The sequence below is a fragment of the Typopeltis vanoorti genome, chromosome 10 (genome assembly GCF_054136105.1).
Source record: "Typopeltis vanoorti isolate ZY-2024b chromosome 10, IOZ_Tvanoo_1.0, whole genome shotgun sequence".
NCBI classification, from domain to species: Eukaryota; Metazoa; Arthropoda; class Arachnida; order Uropygi; family Thelyphonidae; genus Typopeltis; species Typopeltis vanoorti.
Genome location: NC_143558.1, coordinates 43,085,801 through 43,107,897, shown reverse-complemented (window position 1 = coordinate 43,107,897; position 22,097 = coordinate 43,085,801). Strand labels below are relative to the sequence as shown.

At 34.8% G+C, this 22,097-nt stretch overlaps 1 protein-coding gene across 2 annotated transcripts in view; it reads right to left on the bottom strand.

The window, feature by feature from the left end:
- Pex6 (peroxisomal biogenesis factor 6) overlaps nucleotides 1-22,097 on the bottom strand; it is a 338,534-nt gene that overhangs the window by 193,825 nt on the left and 122,612 nt on the right. For both annotated transcript variants that reach the window (XR_016548921.1, XM_090398889.1), the window contains exon 8: nucleotides 5,629-5,701. Coding sequence is in view for 1 of the 2 variants with exons in the window: in XM_090398889.1 (XP_090255015.1) it covers nucleotides 5,629-5,701 (73 nt within the window). In the remaining variant the exon portion in view is untranslated. The remainder of the gene's footprint in view (nucleotides 1-5,628; nucleotides 5,702-22,097) is intronic.

Below are 22,097 nucleotides of genomic sequence, written 5' to 3'. Positions count from 1 at the left end.
AATATAAGAAAGCTAAACACTGTGTAAAACTAGCTAAACAAAACAAAAGCATGGGAAGACTTTGGCAAGAATGTAGAAAATAAATATCAAGAAGGTTTTCCACCGTTTACTTTGTGTTCTGCTTCCTATTTGCAAAGTTTTCTCAACAAATTTATTAAGCATTAATGTTTGCCATTTAGGAACTTGAAATTTTGAATTTTGGCAAAGTTTAAGATCCACACTACTCCAAGTTCCTAGTTAGTGAAAAAACGTGACATTAGCAACCACATTAAACTAATAAGCAAGGCAATAGTGTTTCACCAGATGATAAATATCGCCAACTAGATCTAGTTAGCATTTCTTCCAATTAGGAGGGTATCTTTATTAGTGGGAATACTTGCCTTTTTGATCAGGTCTACTGATGAAAACTGGCTACACTAAAAAAAAAAAAACATGATTAAGTCTCTCATGAAAAGCATGAGGCTATATATTGCACTGTAACATATAGCCTCTCATAGTCAAACAGTGTACCATGCAAATTAGTGAATCTAGGATATTCATCATCATCAAATTACATATATATCCTCAGGGATGTGCATGATATTATTATAGTACTACATGAAAAGTTTACATCATTACTAACTTCCTTCCTATCAACTATTTTCCAAATATTTCCTCCAGATATATCATAATCTTCCTCTGAATGTTTTGGTTGCTGTTCTAGTAACAAATAACTGTTTAACTAATCTTTAATTTCCCATTCTGTATAAGTGACTACCAAATGATATTTGGTATGTCACTTAAATTTGGTACTCTGTTTACACATTTCTGAATGCAAACAATGTCAAGTCTCTTGCTAATCTCATTTTAAATATGGTTGGTTCTGCCATTGATGCAATCTGTTCACTCACCTAATCTTTCTTTATTTCTACTCCAGCTCTCAGCTCCATAAGTTATCAGTTTGAACACCGTTCCAATTCCATATTCTTATTCTCTTATTTATTACTCTCTTATTTCAATTTATTCATGTGACTTCTTCTTATTATTATTATTATTACTTCACACCTCCAGGGAGTCCAAAGACTCATTGAGGGAGGGACACCTACTCTACAACTCTCTGTCTCAACTCAATCCACCAACTACAGCAAAACTTACCATCTACACCAATGCCATCTATTGTCCACCACCACCACTAATATTTTCAGATAATCACAAACGTCAATGCCCATGGTGGGATTCGAACCTGCAGCCTTTTGGCTGGAGAGTGGATACGGTAACCACTTGGCCATCCAGGCTGGCAATATACCAGCATTGCTAATTCTGTTGTCTATTTCCATCTTTTTTAATTTGCCATCCTCACTAAAAAATGTGCCCAATTTGCTGGTCCATTCAGGACGCAGCTGATGTTTTCTGTGTGTCTGCTTATTTTCATAGTCTTTGTCCATAATCATATTGCTGATTTTCATATCAAATTTATTACAGCTTTTATTCAATTTGATAAGGGAATCGCCAGATTTCTGTTGGATTTATTTAGGAGTACATCATCATCTGCATAAAGTAGAGAGCTGAGTTGAATATCACCAATTTTGATACCAGGCCTAATGTCACTTTCCTTATTAAAGTGATTCATATAGATGATGAATAACAGTGAATAACAATGTGCACTCTTGTCTCACACCAAATTTAACATCAAACCAACTTCCTGTTCACTCACCTAATCTATAATATAATGCCTCATTTACACCATATAATTGCAGAGTTTCAACTAGCTTCTCTCTCTCTCTCTCTCGGCATTTTATCATATGCCTTTTCCAAATCTACAAAACTCAAATACAGATCCTTGCCATATTGCCATAATTTATTCCTCTTGAAGTAAAAATTTTATCCTGATAACCTCTAGTTGGACTGACTCAAACCAGCTTGTTCTTCTCCAAGTTTCCCTTCCCAATTTTTCTTAGCCTCTTATCATGTATGCTTGCATATATCTTACCTGGAATATTCAGTAAGGAAATTCTTCTGTAATTCTCACATTAAGTTTTATTTCCATTTTTATACATGGATATTATGAGAGCTCTATTCCAATCATCTGGAATTTGACCTTCTGCATAATTTCTGGATTATGGAATGCAGCAACTGCAAAAGTTTTATATCTCCATATTTGAGCATTTCTTGTCAAATATCATCTACACCAACTCAATTTCCACATTTGAGGTTTTTGGATTGGATTTTTCTGCTTCTAATATTCATATGTACACCTGATTACATTTCACTTGACAGTTTTCTACCACCATGCTGTCATTGCTTGTTTCAGTCAGCCATTTTTCAAAATAATTACTGCAAACATTCAGTATATCTTTATTTTCAGTTTTCATTTCATCCCTATCATCTCCAATTTCTTTTAAAGTACTCTTCCCTGCATTTTCTGAATTTTTTCAATAGCCTACAGAATATTTTGCCATCTCAGAAACTGTAGTCCCTTAGTTCATGAAAACTATTTATACTTCTGAGATATCTCCTCATAGATACCATATCATCATTCTGACAGCATTTCAATGAATTACACCATTATGCTATACAATATTTCCTTTGACATTCCTCTCTTTTGTAGATTTTAATCATTCTTTTATATCCTTTCTCACATTACCTTTCAACTATTCTGTTCATCCATTTCATAATCATAATGATTTCATATCCATAATCATTTCCATAATCGGGCCTGGCTAGCCGAATGGTTAGCATATCTGCTCTCCAGTCAAAAAGCTGCGGGTTTGAATCCCGCTGTGGGCATGGATGTTTGTGATTGTCTGTGAAAATACTAGTGGTGGTGGTTGGCGATAGATGGCATTGGTGTAGATGCAGTTCATTGTAGATGCAGTTGGTGATGGAGACAGAGAGTTGTAGGGCAAGTGTCCTCCCTGGAGGTGTCATATAAAAATAATAATAATAATGAGGGGATATTAAATCCCACATTGTTTTAAAACTGAATAAGAAACTCAAAGACTGGAATCAGAGAGTTTCATGCTGAATATAGTAAACCATAAAAGTATCAGTGATTACTAGCGTGAGCTAATGCAAGTAGTCCTAGTACGTAGTACAATCTCGGGCAACTCGCAGCAAAGGAGGTAAAGTTCTGATCGTTATTCTTGGTATTTTCCATAATGTAAAAACACATTTCCTAGGAAATGTATGCCGTTATTACATTATGGCGGGAGGTCACTACCCAGACTGGTTTCAGCCTTTTTTGAGGCTTCATCAGTGAGTAACTAGACCAAATAGATACCAAAGGGTATAGCGAAAAGAACTTATATACTCTGCTATACAAGTTGTCAAAAAGGTGCAACATTAAGTTACTTAAATATAAAGAGCCTTGCATTAGCTCACGCTAGTAATCACCGATACTTTTATAGTTTACTATATTCGGCATGAAACTCTCCGATTCCAATCTTTGAGTTTCTTATTCAGTTTTAAAACAATGTGGGATTTAATATCCCCTTAATTTAAATAATGTTTATATCGCCGAAATGAAGTCTATTGGCTCTTTATATTTAAATAACTTAATGTTGCACCTTTTTGACAACTCATATAGCAGAGTATATAAGTTCTTTTCGCTATATCCTTTGGTATCTATTTGGTCTAGCTACTCACTGATGAAGCCTCAAAAAAGGCTGAAACTGGTCTGGGTAGGACCTCCCACCATAATGTAATAACAGCATACATTTCCTAGGAAATGTGTTTTTACATTTTGAAAAATACCAAGAATAGCGATCAGAACTTTACCACCTTTGCTGCGAGTTGCCTGAGATTTACTATGTACTAGGACTACTTGCATTAGCTCACGCTAGTAATCGCCGATACTTTTATAGTTTACTATATTCGGCATGAAACTCTCTGATTCCAAATGTGAGATTTAATATCCCCTTAATTTAAATAATGTATATATCACCAAAATGAAGCCTATTGGCTTTTTATATTTAAATAATAATGAGGTAATGAAACAGGTATGCAAAGAAAAGAGAATCTAAAGTGCTAAAAATTGAGTTTTTTTTTCAATAAAAAAAACTAAGTACATTTAACTTCATTACTATCACTACAGGAGGTAGGGAGATAGACAATTGTGGCAGTAAACAGCAGAACATCTTATTAAGGAGAACTTGTGACAACAGTAAGACTAGTAACTTTTTCAAACAATGTGAATAACACAATAATCTCTTTCAATTGTTCTTTCTTTTTGTTCTTAGTTACATCCTTAATCACAATCCAGAAAATACACTTCCATCCTTCCTCTTCAAGCCATCAAACCAAGACACACCTCTAATTCATCAAGTACCTGCACAATGCTCAGTGTATTCAATAATGAAATGCATTTTGTTGGAACAAATGTTAATAAATTTCAATTTCTGAAGGGAACAAAAATGACGGAGTGATGATATCAGGATAGGCACATGCTGTGTATATAGATCTATGAGAAAGATGGATGCTGCAAAAGTTGTCAAGAGATAGGAATATACTTAATACAAGGGCTGAAAGCCGGAGAAACAGTTTGGACAGCATGGTCTAAAGCTTGAGTGGAGGAATTCACATAAGAAAATCATGAAATGGTGAGTTTCAAATAAGTAGTTTGAGTTATACAGACTGGAAGTCAGCAAATGATACTGTTCCTATTCTTCTTCTTTGTTTTCTTTCTGTATGTGTCGGTAGGAAAGAAACCAAAGAACAACAGGAAAGAACACTGCTACTTCTGTCTACTAGATAAAAAGTTAAAGTGAGGCTACTGGGATTTTGAATATGTGACATTCTCAAAAAATCAAAAGCATTTGCTGTCAATGCTAATTTGACAAGTAGCTTGGGCTGGAGGGTGGCACTGAATTTAAATGCTTTACATTCCAAATCATCGATCAGTATTGAGTCCACTTATGAGTCTTGTAGTCAGTACTAGCAGAGATTAAAAAGAAAGCTCTACAGGATGTATCATCTTGTTGGTATCATCTTGTGGGTAAACTGAGTAGGATAAACTATCACTAACTGAAAAGGCGATGAAAGAAGATAAACCACAGTACTTAAATGAACTACAGAATTGTGCAGTTATTGACAGCGACATTTTTCCCATGGTAGTTCTTATCCCTCACCTAAACAAAACTTAAGGAATATGGTTGCTTTCACTGATACTAAGTACATTTAACTTCATTACTATCACCACAGGAGGTAGGGAGATAGACAAATTATGGCAGTAAACAGCAGAACTTGTGACAACAGTACGACTAGTAATTTTTTCAAACAATGTGAATAACACAATAATCTCTTTCACTTGTTCTTAGTTACATCCTTAATCACAATCCAGAAAATACACTTCCATCCTTCCTCTTCAAGCCATCAAACCAAGACATACCTCTCATTCATCAAGTACATTTCACTCATTTCCTCCACTCACATAAATGAATGTTTTTATATTGCATGTGATTTTTTTTCCCTTCCATATGAGAGGCATTTAGATTGGCCATGTGTCATAGACAATACATGCCTAATATTCTGTATTCATTATATTGGAGACAATATAAGTAGACAAATTTTAACTGAAATTTATAAATTTTGTTATCTTTAGTCATTTTTTCGCATTAATACATGAATTACATTGCATTAGATAAAAAATACCTTTCATTAATGCATTCTTAACACGAACCTCAAGAAAACCTGTAGAATCTCCAACTAATTCATGACAGTTTACCTAATAAACATGAAGAATATGTATGAACAAGTAAATTATTAAAAAAAAACTTTAAAGCAATACATACAAAATGTGAAATCCATACATTATACAACTCTTCCAAAAATATGCAATATAACAAAGAAATATGCTCATTTTAAGGGGAGTTGCTTGAATTAGGAGAATGGTAAAGATAGCAAATGAAAGTTTAAGATGCAGTAAGGAAATCTTGAAGCAGAGTAAGTTAAACCAGATATTCTGGGTGGCAAGGAATATTTGACAAAAACCCATATCCTTTTTTTTTTCAGAATGCATCATGAAAGCTATAGTTGGGTCAACTTACACTTAGATCTCCCAGATTTAAGTATACAAGACTGAGATCGAGACATCCACCACTACAATTAGCCCAACAACTATTACAATCTAACTTCGACCGAAGCAAAAGTGGCAAGAACAGTGGGAGAGCCAGGCAGATGATATTAAGAATTTTTTCCCAACAAATTACAATAAAGTTTTAATGCTTGCTCTAATCTTCCACGAAAATTCTGGACTCAGCTTAATAGAATACAAACTAGTCATGGTGTATGTGCGAATATGCTTTTTGAATGGGGTAAACGACCATCCTCACATGATTGCGGAGCTCAAAGACAAACCGGAGACCACATTGTGACCCAATGTCATCTTAGAGTATATTCAGGAGACAAATTGGACTTTTTAAGTGCTGCTACCGAAGCTATGAACTATTTGATTAATATGGCTATAACTTTTTAATTTTATTGGTTTTAAAATGACTTTTAATTTTATTTGCTTTTAAAATTACAGTGTGCTGCATGTTTTGTTATTTATGCCATACGAATAAATAAATTAGTATCAATCTTGAGTTCTGCTGATGATGAGTGAAAACTATAAATTCACATGTATGCCACAGTAATTAACTTTTAATAAAATATAAATATTTCGTCTTAAGAATCATAAGGCATAATCAGTACAGTTATAAACAACAATAGGAATTACATTAAAAAAAAAAAACTTTTTTCTTTATTGTGAAAAAAAAAAAAAAAAATGCATGCATGCAGTGTTGTCCACTGTATTGTCTAGAGTAGCAAATGACATCATTTTGACATTGAATTTTTTTTTTTTTTTAATGTAATTCCTATTGTTGTTTATAACCGATGATGTCTTATAATACTTAAGACAAAATATTTACATATTATTAAAAAGTTAATACATGTGAGTTTATAGTTATGAATACTCCACAGGTTTCTCTATATAAGAAATGATGAGTCAAAGTTTGTTCCAGTAGTTGAGTTTTTACTGTTCACTCTGGTTCTCCAATGAAGACAGCAGGGGCTAGGTTTAACCAATGAAATCCCAGCTGGCATGAAATTCCATCATTTTGTACCATCATTTTATTTTAGTTTCAGCCAATCGAAATACAATTTGGTCAACTAAATCCCAAATTGCCAGCCCGTCATTCGGCATTCAAGTTGATACCTACTAAAAGTTGCACTACAGCAAGGTGGGAATTGGACATTAGGTCAGAAGTCCCAGTCAGTTCTCTGAATTCCTTAAAAGGAAACATGGAGGCCTCTTCCAAGTTATGTTTAAGTTATTAAGCATACCCTTTCCCTTATCCCAAGCAGGTTGTAAGTAAAAACTAATAACCCGTCATTATGGAATAGTAAATGCTAATAAACTATACCAGATAAAGCATGAAATTAAACTGGCAGTCCAATCTGTACTGAGACCATAGACAGAAGTTGCTTTTGCTTAGCTTTACATACGACATTGTCATCTGTCATGCACACTCTTCCTGTTGTGGGGTGATGTTTTGATTTAACCATTATTTACATTGTAGTAGACTGTATTCATTTGATAATGAGCACAGGCATTATTTTAACACTTTTAGCAATCATCCTGATTCCTATATAGCACATTTTATCTGAGACTTCAAATTTATACTGGCTTCAAGTTTTTACAAACCATCAATAGATACAATCACTATAGTGAACATCACGTAACAAAATGAAACACAGGCGGAAATTTTACAAATAAACATCATTTTCCTCATAAATTTTCAGTTTTTTGTATTCATCCTTAGTATGCCTACTCACAGTATTCCAATCTTGAAACAAAAATTATGTGCTTTAATGAATGATGAAAAAATTCCAGCCAATATTCCATAAAACAGGTGTTATTTCTCATTTCAGCAAGTTCATGTTGTCTTGACTTTTTGAGAGAAAACTGTAGTCAATAAACAAAAGAAATGGTGAACAACAGAACTCAAAGGATTGGCAGGAATGACATGTAAATCATGCAAAAATTGCAACATAAAAAAAGAGCATAAAAATTTAAACAAAAATGGGAGGCATAAAAAGAGTATGAAATTATAAAAATAAAATCCAAAATTAAATTTAAATTTCAAAATGTTTAATTAAAATATTCTGATAGCTTAAATCCATGTCACTTACCTGAGATCTTCATAATGAACTAAATCTGTTACATTGTTAATATTAGGAGGTTTTGCCTAGATATTTGTTGTATTGTATCCCATACAGCAAACATACCATCCCTCATCTAGTACTCTATTAGATTCAAGAGAGCACTAGATGTGGTTAGCATATATCACTTTTTTTTATGACTACAGAAAACTTAGTAAATGTGGGTAAATAATGCACTTTTGGTACCATTTCAATTTCCTATACTTTAGCACAAGCTCTATGGCATGCAGCTGAGCAGTATATTTGTTACACGTCACATTAAAACAGGATCCAATTAGATTTATCATAATGTCTGGGAAAACAGCTGCACACCAACTAAAACCTCTGATTTTGAACTGTGCAGAAAGAAAATCAAAGTATTCTGCTCTCCATTTTAAAGATGTTCTATTAGAGAGATTAACAGAAAGACAGAACAGTGGAATCACTAGATTTCTGATTGCTTAGAGAAAAATGCATGAAGGAATGCAGACACACCAAGGTGAAGTTGTTGGCATGCATGAATGCAGTGTTGTTCATGTCTAGAGCAGTAAATAACAAAATGACATCATTTTGACAAGCAGACCAAAGGGGAATATGGTAGTCTGCTATGTATTATATAAAGTTTCCCAACATGGACAAAATATAATTGTCTACATAGAATTTTCTGGCAGGGATTTTATTTTAGTTGCATACTGGAACTCAATGTTTTGGCAGCTTATATTATATATTCTGTAATGTTCTGGTAGATAGGCTTATACGTTGGTTATTCATAACCATTATTTTTCAGAAAATAACAATGTGTAATAAAATATTAATTATAAAAATTTTAATTAATACTCTCCTATATTTCAGCAATGTAACATTGTCATCATTGGGAATCACAGAAACAATGATATGTGCATGCAGACACTAACATTGGCCAAATGGGTCCGAAGAAAGTCAACCAAAGTTGAGCCTAAAAGTCCTAAATAGCACCCACTAGTGGGCTAAACTGGGTAGTCTTGGCTGTTGGACTGAAGATCTTAGGATGAATGCTTCCCAAATTTGGGACAGTCTCATGCACACAAATTTGTTGAGGTTTGGAAAGTTTTCATGGCTGAGGCAGATTTGAGAATAGCCTTTCATATTTGTATTTGCTGCAGTGTAATAGAGTGGTCTTCTTCCAGAGTATCCTGTGGTGGGTGTTCAAAGCATGGTCAGCAAGTCTTGAGTGTCTATATTGGTGGAACTGGATGTAGTGCTTATGTTCAGAAATTCTGATATTGGCTGTTCTGTCTGTTTGGCTGTAGTAGGACAGTTTGCAACTGCAAGGTACCCGGTAGGTCTAGGGAATGTGGCTGGTCTTTGGTGGAGCAGATAAGAGATGCTGATTTCTTATGTTGTCTGTAAGTGGTTGTAAGGTTGTATTTGCTTAGGATTTTTGATAGTTTTTCAGATGTGTCCCAGATATATGTAAATGATAGATCTTGAGTAATCTCTGCTCTGAAGGGGAAGGGAGGGAGGTTGTGGTTACAGGGTTTTAATATTTTTGGAGGATTGTGCCCATTTGCTAAGAAAGCGTTGAGGCTATGGTCAAGTTCAGTAGTTAGGGCAGTGTTATCAGAACTGATTGGAACTGAGATTCCATCACATGCAAGGTCCATTAATAGGGCAAAATTGAAGTTGAAGATATCCAGACAACTGAATAGATTAGCCTTTTTAAAACAGTGCTGAGATAATAACGTTATCCTGAATTGTGTAAATTGGAAACATTGGATTACTTCGCAGTAGGCATTTACAGGTGCACTAGCTTAACTCTTTTTATGGGAACATGCCATCACTCGTGTTCTAGCTGCATCTAACGAAGCTATCATTAAAAGAAGAGCTGGCCATGACACTGAACGTCGACCTTTGGATAATCCTTTCCAATGGATTAGCCATGGATTCTCCACCCCTGGCCAAGTTCTTCATGGACACCTTTAAAGAAAAGACCTTAAACTCTGACCCACATAAACCTACTGTCTGGCTATGCTACATAGACTATATGTTCTCCATTTGGCCACACGGCATGGATATGCTTAACAATTTCTTAACACAAACAATCAACATCATTGGATCCAGTTTACCTTAGAAAAGGAAAACAATAAATCTTTCATTCCTAGACACTCTGTTTACATGCCAGCCTGATGGATCCCTGGCATTCTCCATTTACAGAAAACCTACACATACAGGTAGATACATTCACCAGCAGTCATCTCCTGCCCCTCTCAACAATATGGGATTATAAAAAACCTATATAACATGGCAAAATTAATCAGTTCTGATAACAGTGCTCCTACGGAACTTGATTATAGCCTCAATATTTTCTTAGCCAATGGCTACAAACCCCCCCCCCAAAAAATATTAACCTTACCACTTACAGACCATAAGAAATTGGCATCTTTTATCTGCTCCACCAGAGACCAGCAGCCACATTCTCTAGACTTACCAGGTCCCTTGCAATTGCAAACAGTCCTATTACAGCCAAACCAGGCAGCACCAATATCAGAATTTCTGAAGACAAGGATTACATTCAGTTCCACCAATACAGTCACTCAAGACTTGCTGACCATGCTTTGAACACCCACCACAGGATTTTATTATTATTGTTATTAGACACCTCCAGGGAGTCCATAGACTCATCAAGGGCACTTGCTCTACAGCTCTCTCCACCATTCAATCCACCAACTACAACTAACTGCAACTACACCAAAGCCATCTACCACCACCACCAGTTTTTCCACAGACAATCAAGAACATCCATGCCCACAGGGGGGGGGGGGGATTTGAGCCCGCAGCCTTCTGGCTGGACAGTGGATACACTAACCACTCGGCCAGCCAGGCTGGCTAACCTGGCCTTCTTCCAGAGAATACTCTGGAAGAAGGCCATCACTCTATTACACTACAGCAAATACAAATATGAAAGGAATATGAGGAGATACAAAAATATGATAGGAAATACAAGGAATATATATTCCTTGAATCTGCCTCATCCCTGAAAAACTTTCCAAATCTCAACAAATTTGGGTGCAGAGAATGCCCCAAATTTGAAAAGCATTCATCCTAAATCTTCAGCCCAACGGCCAACACTACCTAATTTGTCCATGGATGCTGTGTAGGACTTCTAGGCTTGACTTTGGTTGCCTTTCTTCAGCATCATTTGCCCAGTGTTAGTGCCTGCATACACATCATTGTTTTGTGATTGATCCCTGATGATGGCAATGTAACATTGCCGAAATATAGGAAAGTATTAATTAAAGTTTTATAATTAATATTTTAGTATATGTTGTTATTTCATGAAAAATAAGAGTTACTCTGTAATGCGATTGGCCGATAAGAGTGCTATCAGCGAAGCAGAGATGACTGTTGTAGTTTGATGCAAAACACATCCCGCAAGGAGATGTGTTTTGCATTATAGGAGATACTGAGATAGGAGTGTTGGTAGCTTGCTCCACCTTTGCAAGGAATTGCCCTGGTGTTGTACCACCTTACCCCAGTCCTGAAGATACTTTCAGGTGCAAACTTTGTTTGCTCACACTTGGATAAAGGATTAAACTAAATTTATTATACTCTAACCTAGTGAAAAATAAACTTTCAACTTTAATATTACTTTATTGATTTAATATTGCAATTTCTCTTAAAAACATTTGTGTTTAATCTACTCATAAAAAGCTATAAGAATGAACTGTATATTTTAGCATATAATAATAAATAAAGTACCACCAAGATTTAGCATTTACGTTTATTGTTAAAATAGCGTTTTAAAAACCACAAAGCATTAATTGCTTGGTCAGAAAGCCTGGATCTTTGTTTAGTTACAAATAAGCATAAAAGTTTTTTTTTTTTTTTTGGATCGATATAGGTCTAACTGTTAGTGATACATTTGACTGAATTTTTAGGTTTGGTGTCAGTATACATGTTGCTTAATATAAATTAATTTCACTTGTTAATTATAACAATACCTTGTTTGATTCAATGGGCTATGATTTTGCGGCTGAAATAAATTCTCTCTGCTATCTATATGTTTCGATCTGCTTCTAAATAACACTGGACAATACACAATTTGTCTCCGAAATGAAAATATCATTTCTTTACTAATTTCAATGTGCTGAACACAAAAAATGACAATAAAATCTGTCAAATGGCTCTTGTTTAGGAGAGCGATTCAGTCTGCATTGCATACATAGATATCATTTGGCAATGCAGTATTTCAATCTCCCAATTGCAATAATGTGTGTCATAATACAGCATGCCAATCATACACAACATTCCCAGGAGCTATTGCTTCACTGGCTGATGCAATCCAGTTGAGTTCATGACATTGCTGCAATCATCACTGTAAGATGATCAATCATTAGTATAAAGTAAAGTCTTGTAGGATGAGCAAGTGTTTGTATGACTTCTTGGGCTACACTTCAATTTACTCCTGCATCATAAGAGCTACACAAGTGATCCCTGCAGTGTAAATCCAGCAGTAGTGAAGCCTCATACGTGTGTTAATAGTGCAAATAACTTTTGTTACATTTGTGGGGAAGTATCATTTGCAAGCCAGAAAAATGCCATCACTCTGTAAGTGAAAAGGAGTATGTATCAACTTTATTTCGGACGTAAGATTGGGGACCAGGACCCCCACACACACATACTGTGATACATGTGCTAGAAATCTTCTGAAGTGGCTGAAAGGCAGTAAAGTGTCGATGCTGTTTGCTGTTCCTATGGTTTTCGAGGGAGCCAAGCAATCATGCAAATGTTGCTAATTCTACTATCTGTTTCAGTATATAGTAGTATATGAAACATTATATTTCAATACATATGAAACATGTATATACTACCTGTTTCAGAAGGCATCACTGAGTACCCAAATATACTATATGCTCTCTGATCAGTTCTGCATGAAGGACTTCCTGTTCCGAACCTCTGAAAGAATTTTCCATCAATTCAGAGGATGATGAGGATGGAGGCGAACTATGTCAGGTTCTCCTGAGCCTTTGGCATCTAATGATGATACATATGTCGACCATGGTGCATCATCTGCGCCACACATTCTCACACAAGAAGAAGAACTGAATGATTTTGTTTGCGATCTGGAGCTGTCCAAGGCCAAAGCAAAGTTACTGGGATCAAGACTTCTACAATGGAATCTTCTCATGGAAAATGTCCAAATGACTTCGCACTATGAGCAAGGACTTTGCATTATGTGAAAAGAGATTGGCCTGCAAGGAAATCTCTGAAGGTCAGAGAGAACAATGTGCAACACCCAGCACTGGCAAAAACATACAAAATTCTGCTATTGCCCTACACATCAAACTCGGTAAAAACACTTTGTAAAAGCCGTGAACTAGACTGGATCAGCTTTCAAGTACCTGGATGACAAATTCCCTCGACTCAGTGAAGTGAAAATTAAAGAGAGAGTTTTTGTGGAGATGTTCAACAATCTGCTACAGGGTGATGAGGAAAAAAAAAGCTTGGGATGCATTTTGTTTGGTGTCAACTAACTTCCTAGGAAATGACAGGGTAGAAAAATATAAGGAACTGGTTGAGGACTTGTCTCTGTATCACAAACTTGGCAGCACTATGTCCTTAAAAATACACTTGTTCCATTCCCACTTGGATTTCTTCCCTGACAACTGAGGCATGGTTAATGATGAGCATGGTGAACATTTCCATCAGGAAATTGCAACTATTGAAAAATGATGCCAGGGAAAGTGGTCCACCTCCATGTTAGCTGACTACTGTTTGATGCTCGCTAGAGATAATTCTGAGGAGCTATACAAACAACAGGCAAAGCAGCATCAGACGTAGAAGTGGATATTTACCGATATCTCTCACAAACCATAGCCAATTTTGCATTTTCATTGTCATATTCGTGTTCAGCACCTCGATACTCTATAAGAAATTATTAAATTAATCTGGGAGTATGAATTTGTAAAATTTTGCCGTCCAGCATAATTTTCCATTTCTTCATTCATATTGTTTTATGTTTCAAGCTCTTCTACTGAGGTACCTTCTCCTTTGAAAATCTGTGATACTGATTTTGCAGATAACATAATTTCAATTTCATTTGCTTTTATTTATTTTTATTTAAAAACTCTCAACATTAACCTCATTTAAACAACTGGAGTTATTCAGATATTTAAGAAGTGATACTACTAAGACTTGATATATGCATTTATAATGTTACTATTTAATTTCTTTCAAAAGCTTATTACTCAGAACAGAATTAGTAAATTGTTAATAGATTTGCCATAAATGCTTAGTGCTTAAGTTGAAAGTCTTAATATTTGTCCTTCCATAAATAAGACAGTTTAATTCTTGCAAAACAATTATTACCAGTTTTAAAATCCTTAAAAAATTTGTCATATTTTCTAATGAATTTCAATGTTTTTTTGCAGTCTAAAATGATTTGCAACTCTACGTTTTTATTATTATTATTGTGGTTACACCCTCCATGAACCTGGCAGACTCCATGGAAGGTTCATGCAACTGGCAACATATTTATCATACCGAATCTTAAAATCCTTAACACTCCTTGCATTAACACATTCTATTAATGGGTTCTTTTTCACTGACAATTCTCCATGTAAAAAATCTACTCCTCACAGTCCTCTTCACTATACTCTTACATAACTTTTAGGGATAACCTCTGGTTTTTTCCCTCTCACCTTCTCCTCTTTTTATAATCTCATCTGCATTAATCCAATAAAATCTTCTCACTAACTTAAATGTCTCTATCACCTCTTTTCCTCCTATCCATGAAACTCTGCAATTCACATTTTTTCAACCTCTCCCCATAGCAAGCAGTTCAAAGTTCTAATATTGTCTTAGTCACTTGCCTCTAGACCCTCTTGAGTGTCTCCACATCACATTGAAACCAGGTGACAGATTTCAGCACAATAGTCCAAGTGCGATCTGACCAGTTCTTTATACAGTGGCACAACCACTCCCTTATCCCTACATGTTAGAGTACTTCTTATCATAGCAGTACTATAGTGTACAGCCTTTGCAACACTAGCAATATGCCCTCTAAACTTCAGTCTACTGTCAACCATCACTTCCAAATCCTTAATCTCATCCACTTTCATGCAACACCTTGCACTTATTGATATTAAAACTACAAGCCCACTCCTCTGTCCAAGTAAAAAGACTATTCAAATCTTCCTGAAGGGAATTAACATCAGCAGTACTACTTATAATTCTTCCCAACTTTGCATCACCAGTAAACAACTGAAGATCCACACTCAGTCCACCTGACATATCATTTACAAACAAATTAAACAGCAGGGGGCCCAAAAACAGAACCCTGGGGCACACCACTGGTTACCCTCCTTTTGAGACACTGTTCCGTCATACACAAATTGCTGGCATCGTTCAGAGAGTCAATCAGCCAATCTCTGATCCATCTACTATCATCTGATCCAGTATACTATCTATTCCCATCCTCTTCAGCTTGTATGCCATTTATCATGTAGGAATCTATCAAATGTTTCTGCAAAGTCCAAGAATCTCACTGTATATGATTCTCCCTTATCTAACACACCTGTTACCTTATCATAAAATGCAAGTAAGCTAAAACCTTTACAAATCCATCCTGACCATCATAAAGACTTTATTTATAAATTGTATTAATATGTATTCTATTCCCAACCAATCTCTCCAACATCTTGACCAGAACCACAGTTATACAGACTGGTCTGTAATTAGAAACTTCTGTCCTAGAATCATGCTTGTGGAGTGGTACTATTTTGCCTTCTTTCCACTCCTTCGGAACCCTACCTATTGCAAGGCTTTCATTAAATAACCAGGTCAAGGGTATGGCCAACTGTGATGCACATTTATCCTTAAGAATAAATGGTGATATGTCATCCATTCCCACAGCCTTATTAACATCTAACCCAACCAACTTCTAATACACCTCTGATTTTTTTCACTTCCAATTCTCATTAATGCTTGTCTCCCTTCTATATACTGCACTGCATCATTTACACCAGTATGATATACGCTTATAAAGTGCTTGTTCAATAATTCCACTATATCCTTTGCAACAGTTATTCTATTGCCATAACTATCCACCAGTGTCAACTTGCCATAATTATTCTTTCTCTCACTTGCCATGTAGTGGAAAATTTCTTTGAGTTAAGTTTGGCTTGACCAGCCAATCTCTTTTCGTAATGCATCTTTTCTTTCTTTACCATGCTCATCACTTTTCTAGCCCACACCCAATACCTTTCATGGATCTGATCACCACCAACTGTCCTGTACCTCCTCCATAGCATTTGCTTTTCCAGCACTGCTTGCTTGATTTCATTGTTCATCCATTTCACTCCTACACTCTATTTATTCACTTAATCCTTGGTATGCAGTTATACATTGCTTTTGTCAGATACTACCTTGTGAGTTTCCATGTATTGTCAACATCTTTTCCACTCAGCTCCCAACATATTGATATTGACTGACTACAGAACTTCCTATAATCACCTGCTTTATATTTTCACATATATCCATTTTTGGCAGTAAACTTTTCTTGTTTCATCACTTTCCAAACAAGCACCTCATGACGGCTCTCATCTACTGGCGGCAGTGTCAACATCTCATTAACAACACTCTATTATTATTTTTTTCTTTTGCAAAACAGAATTTTCTGTTAGAGAATGTTTAAGCAATTTAACAATTTTTATTATACTAGATAGCAGCAGAAACATCATCCTATAAAGCATATTCTGCATATTATCAGAATCTAAATTCATTATTTTTTTCATCATTGTATTCAAATTCAATATCGAACTTTTACTACTCTCATTGCTATCTTTTGATTTTTTGACATAAAAATACTTTTATCACAGCAAGATGAAGTGCATAGTTGTAAACATAACTGTTGAAAGGCTGGAAATGATTTTCTAATTTTCCATACCTGCAGTAACATCAGTAGCAGTTGCAATTGCATCTGTTTCAAAACAAATCTTGGACTCCAATATTTCCTTAACTAAATATAGTTTTTTTGTTTTATTTTTTTTTTTTTTTTAATTTTTGCAGAACAATTTAATGAACCTTCCTCATAACACATATGATGGTTTATGTATCTTTGTTCCTATTCGTTCATGTATATATTACTGACCTATTTGACTTAAGAAATGCTCATTTTATTATTTTTACATTTTAAACCTAACATTTTTTAAGTAAAGACTTGCTGTATTTTTTAATAATAGTATTGATATAGTTTGTTTTTTTCAGTAACTATGCAGGCCTCTTTTAGAGACTTCAAATAAAACTGCTCTTTATAAGAGTATTAACAAAAATTCCATCTAATGCCACAAGTGTGACAACTCATTCATCTACATCTAGCACTTCTAAACTGAAATGCTGTGTTTTTCTTTTTACTTTCTTTTTTGAAGTGAATGGCATTTGTGCATCAACTTCACTGCTTTCTTTCATACGTTTTATGCCACGAATATAATCAAGACGATGAGGAAGTCCACTTGGTGGTGATGCTTTCGGTGCAATGTTTAGGAAAACATTTGTCAATTAGCTGATTTTTGCCATCTTTCTGTAAAATACAGCCAACATTTCTCATACATTTTACTCATTCTTAGGGAGGTTATATTCAAAAAAAAAAATACATATTAAGAATTAAATAATAATAAATTATTTTACTAGCTTTGATTTTGCAATGATTATGAATAGACACCCATGAAGGGACTGGATTTATGGTGAAGTGCACAGGTGAGATTGGAAAAGAATATGTTTTTAATAATTAGATATTATAAAAATAAAAAAAAAAACTGAAAAAAAAAAAAAAAAAACTTGAATTTCTGAAATATTTGATTTTATGAAATATTTCTACTATTTACAGTAATCGGGAATTTTAAAATTACAAACTTTTCCTTGAAGTTAGTAATGATGTAACTTTTTCATATAGTACTATCATAACATCCTCTATATACCCGAAAGGGTACATATCAGGAAGAAACCTTGCACTTAGATTTTTTCTTTCTTGGATCTCATGTTCAGTTATCATCATCACCATCTTCATCAAATTCCTCACATGTACTCTCAAGGGGTGTACAGAATATGATAGTACTACATGAAAAATTTACATCGTTACTAACTTCCTATCTATAATTTTCCTCCAAATCAGTCTGTTACTTGTCAAGACTCCAACATTATCAGATCTTATATTTCTATCGTCTAAGGCACTTTGTACCGTATCAATCCACCTATATCTTGGTATTCTAGGTTGAATAACTCTAGGTTGTTTTGTAACTCAAGAAAACTCTAGGTTGTTTTCTTGCCAACCTGGCAGAGAACACTTGTTTTGCTAATCTTTCCTCACCCATTTAAGTGACCATACCACCTTAGATTAGCTCTGCTAATGCATTCCTGGATGCTAACAATGTCAAGTTCTTTCCTAATATCCTCATTTTTAATATGATATTGGCATTGATGCCATCTGTTCATGCCTCTAATCTTTCTTAGGACTCTCATGTCAAGTGTTTTACTTCTGACCCAGCTCTCAGATCCATAAGTTAAAATTGGTTTGAACACTGTCTTGTATACAGCTAATTTAGTATTCTGACTAATTTCTCTCTTATACCATATGAATTTATTCAATTGACTTCCTACCATACCAGCTTTGTTGATTCTGTTGTTTATTTCCATATTTAATTTACCATCTTCACTAAAAATCGTGCCTAAGTAGCTGATTCTACCTTAGTAGAACCTTCTTTGGAACCACCATAGGCACAAATAAGTCTCATTGTCCAATTCCCCATTCTGATATTTGCCCACATCACTCTACTTGAGACTGCCTGCCATTCAAGATTAGCCTCGTATTTTGTGTTGAATACTATGGCTACTCCTTTTCCTTGATTGTCATTGCCTGAATATAACATTTTGTATTTATTGCTCAGAAAGGTCTCACCAGTTTTTGTCTTTTTTGTTTCAGTCAACCCTATTATGTTGATCTGGCACTTATCTAATTCCTCAGCTAGCTCCATTTCTTTGCCATTCAGGATTCTTATGTTGAAAGTACTGATCTCTAACTCTGGTGATTTTGAGTTGGGGTGTGCTTTCAGATTTGTTCCCGTAGCTGACTTTTCACTGTCCACTCTGGTTCCCTGGCGAAAACAACGGGGGCCTTGTGTAACCGGGCGACGCCCCAGCCGGCATGAAATTTTGTCATGTTGTACCATCATTTTGAATATTGGTTTAAGCCAATAAGAATACAATTTGGTTGGCTAAATCCAAATCCTGGGGGAGACCTGACTCCTACCAAGCGCGTCCCTCAGGTGGCAGATGACAGAAACCCCCAACAGGTTGCTCCGAATAAAGAATAAGGAGTCGTGGACCAAAAGATGCAGCAGAGGAGTGACAAGCTGGCTGCATTATTCTGCCATTCAACCCTATGAATCAGGAGTCTCTACTGTGTCAAGAGAATGTTACTGCGTCTGAGGAAACCGACGCGACTGATCCTAGATCACAGGGAGCAGTCGAGAAGTTTAGTATGTGGTCAGCCAATAGAATTTTGCATCTCTTAACCCTAAATATAAGGACCCTGTTAAAACCTGGGAAAATAGATTTGATGGAAAAAGAACTTGCTAGGATCAAATGGGACATTTTAGGTTTGGCTGAAACCCAATGGACAGGAGAAGGAGTTATAAATCTAAATTCAGGAAAACTATTCTACTCGGGCAGAGAGGACAATATACATAGAGAAGGAGTTGCCATTTTAGTGAATAATAGTCTACAAAATGCAGTCATGGCCATAGAACCACATGGCCCAAGAATGATCGCTATCAGATTAAAAGGTAAAGAAAAAAATGTTCACTTTACAATTATTCAAATCAAGGCCCCGACCAGTCACATGAAGATGAAGAAATCGATAATAAGTTGCAAGATCTAATAGACAAGACCAATAAGAAGGATATATTAATAGTGATGGGAGATTTTAATGCCAAAATTGGGAAGTTCACCCTAGGCATGGAGGATGTTATGGGCAGGTTCGGAGTTGATAACAGAAATGAAAGAGGTAAAAGAATTTTAGAATTTTGTAAAGCAAATAATCTATTTCTCTGTAACACCCTTTTTTTTCATAGCCCTTCCCACAAATACACATGGACCTTACCAGATGGTACAACAAAGAACTGTATTGATTACATTCTAATCAAACACAATTGGAAATCATCAATGCAAAATGTTAGAACTTTAAAAACTCCAGACTTCGACACTGACCATGAACTGTTAGCAGCAAAAATTAAACAAAAATTCAAGTATCGTAAATCACGAGCTCCTATCAACAAAGTGGACCTGTCAAAACTGAAAGAGAAATCTATGCAAGATAATTATCAGACACTAATAGGAAATGAGTTTAGAAGATTATCCTATGACAATATAGAAAATACATGGAATCAAGGTAAAAAAATTGTTACAAGTACTGTAAGAAACATACTTGGTACAACATCAAGACCAAATCATGAATGGGTAACCCCTGAAATTCTAAATACTTTAGAAGAAAAAAGAACAGCAAAGCATATATTAAATATAAAAAATACAAAAGAAAATAAACAACATTATAAGAATCTTAAAAACAAAATTGATAAAATGTGAATATCTGCCAAAAATAACTGGTTGGAGGAAAAAGCAAAACTCTGCGAAAAAGCTAATAAAAGAAATGATAATAAAACGGTATACAAAATTATCAAAGAATTAACTAAGATCTATAAAGATAAACCATTAACAATGAAAGATAAAAACAATCGAGAAACCAGGTCAATACAAAATATTAAAATATTTTGGAAGGACTACAAACATTATTTCAAAAAGAACAAGAGGAGGAGAGTATAACAGAAAAGATGATATATGAAAAGGCACCACCCATAACCTCAGCAGAAATTATAAATGCAATAAACCAAATGAAACTTTCAAAAGCTACGGGTAAAGAAGAAATATCTATAGAACTATAGAAATATGGTGGCAAGAAAGCCATTAATTTCTTAATGAATTTATTTAATCAAATTCTTTATACTAGAGTAATTCCAATTGACTGGAAAACAGGAATTATTATACCAATTCACAAAAAAGGAGACAAAAGAATATGTGAAAATTACAGACCTATAACACTCTTACGTCATAGTTATAAACTATTCATTCGAATTATACAAAAGAGAACACAGGTGCTTACAGAAAAAATCACAGAGGAAAACCAAGCAGGATTCAGGCCACATAGATCCATTATAGACCATATCTTCACCATTAATAATATAGCAGAAAAATATTGGGAATACAACCTACCCATATACTGTTGTTTTATAGATTTTAAGCAAGCAGTTAATAGAAACAAATTGATTACTATCCTAAAAAACGTAAAAATGGATTCTGATATTTTAACATTTATTACAAATTATTATGGAGACACCAAAGCTTTTGTTAAAACAAACAACATTAAAACCGAGAATTTCAGAGTCGAGAAAGGTGTAATGCAGGGATGCCCTCTCTCACCTCAACTCTTTATCCTCTTCCTAGAAGAAGTCTGTAAAACCATAGCCGATGAACCAGGTGTAAAAATCAATGGTACCAACATTAATCACATAAAATACGTGGATGATATCATTATTTTAGCAGATTCTAAACCACAGATAGAAAAAACTATTAATATTTTAAATGACTCTTGTAAAACTTATGGTATGAAAATAAATCTTCATAAAACAAAAATAATGAAGATAGGTAGAGAAGAAGAAAATATTTCTATAAATCTTGAAAATCACGTACTGGAACAAGTTAATAAATATGTTTATCTTGGCAGTCTTATATCTAGTAATCTCATCAATATGGAAACAGTAAAACACAGGCTAAACCTAGGTTAGACCAACATGAATAAACTAAACAAAATATGGAAAAATAAAAAAATCTCAACGAGTCTAAAATTA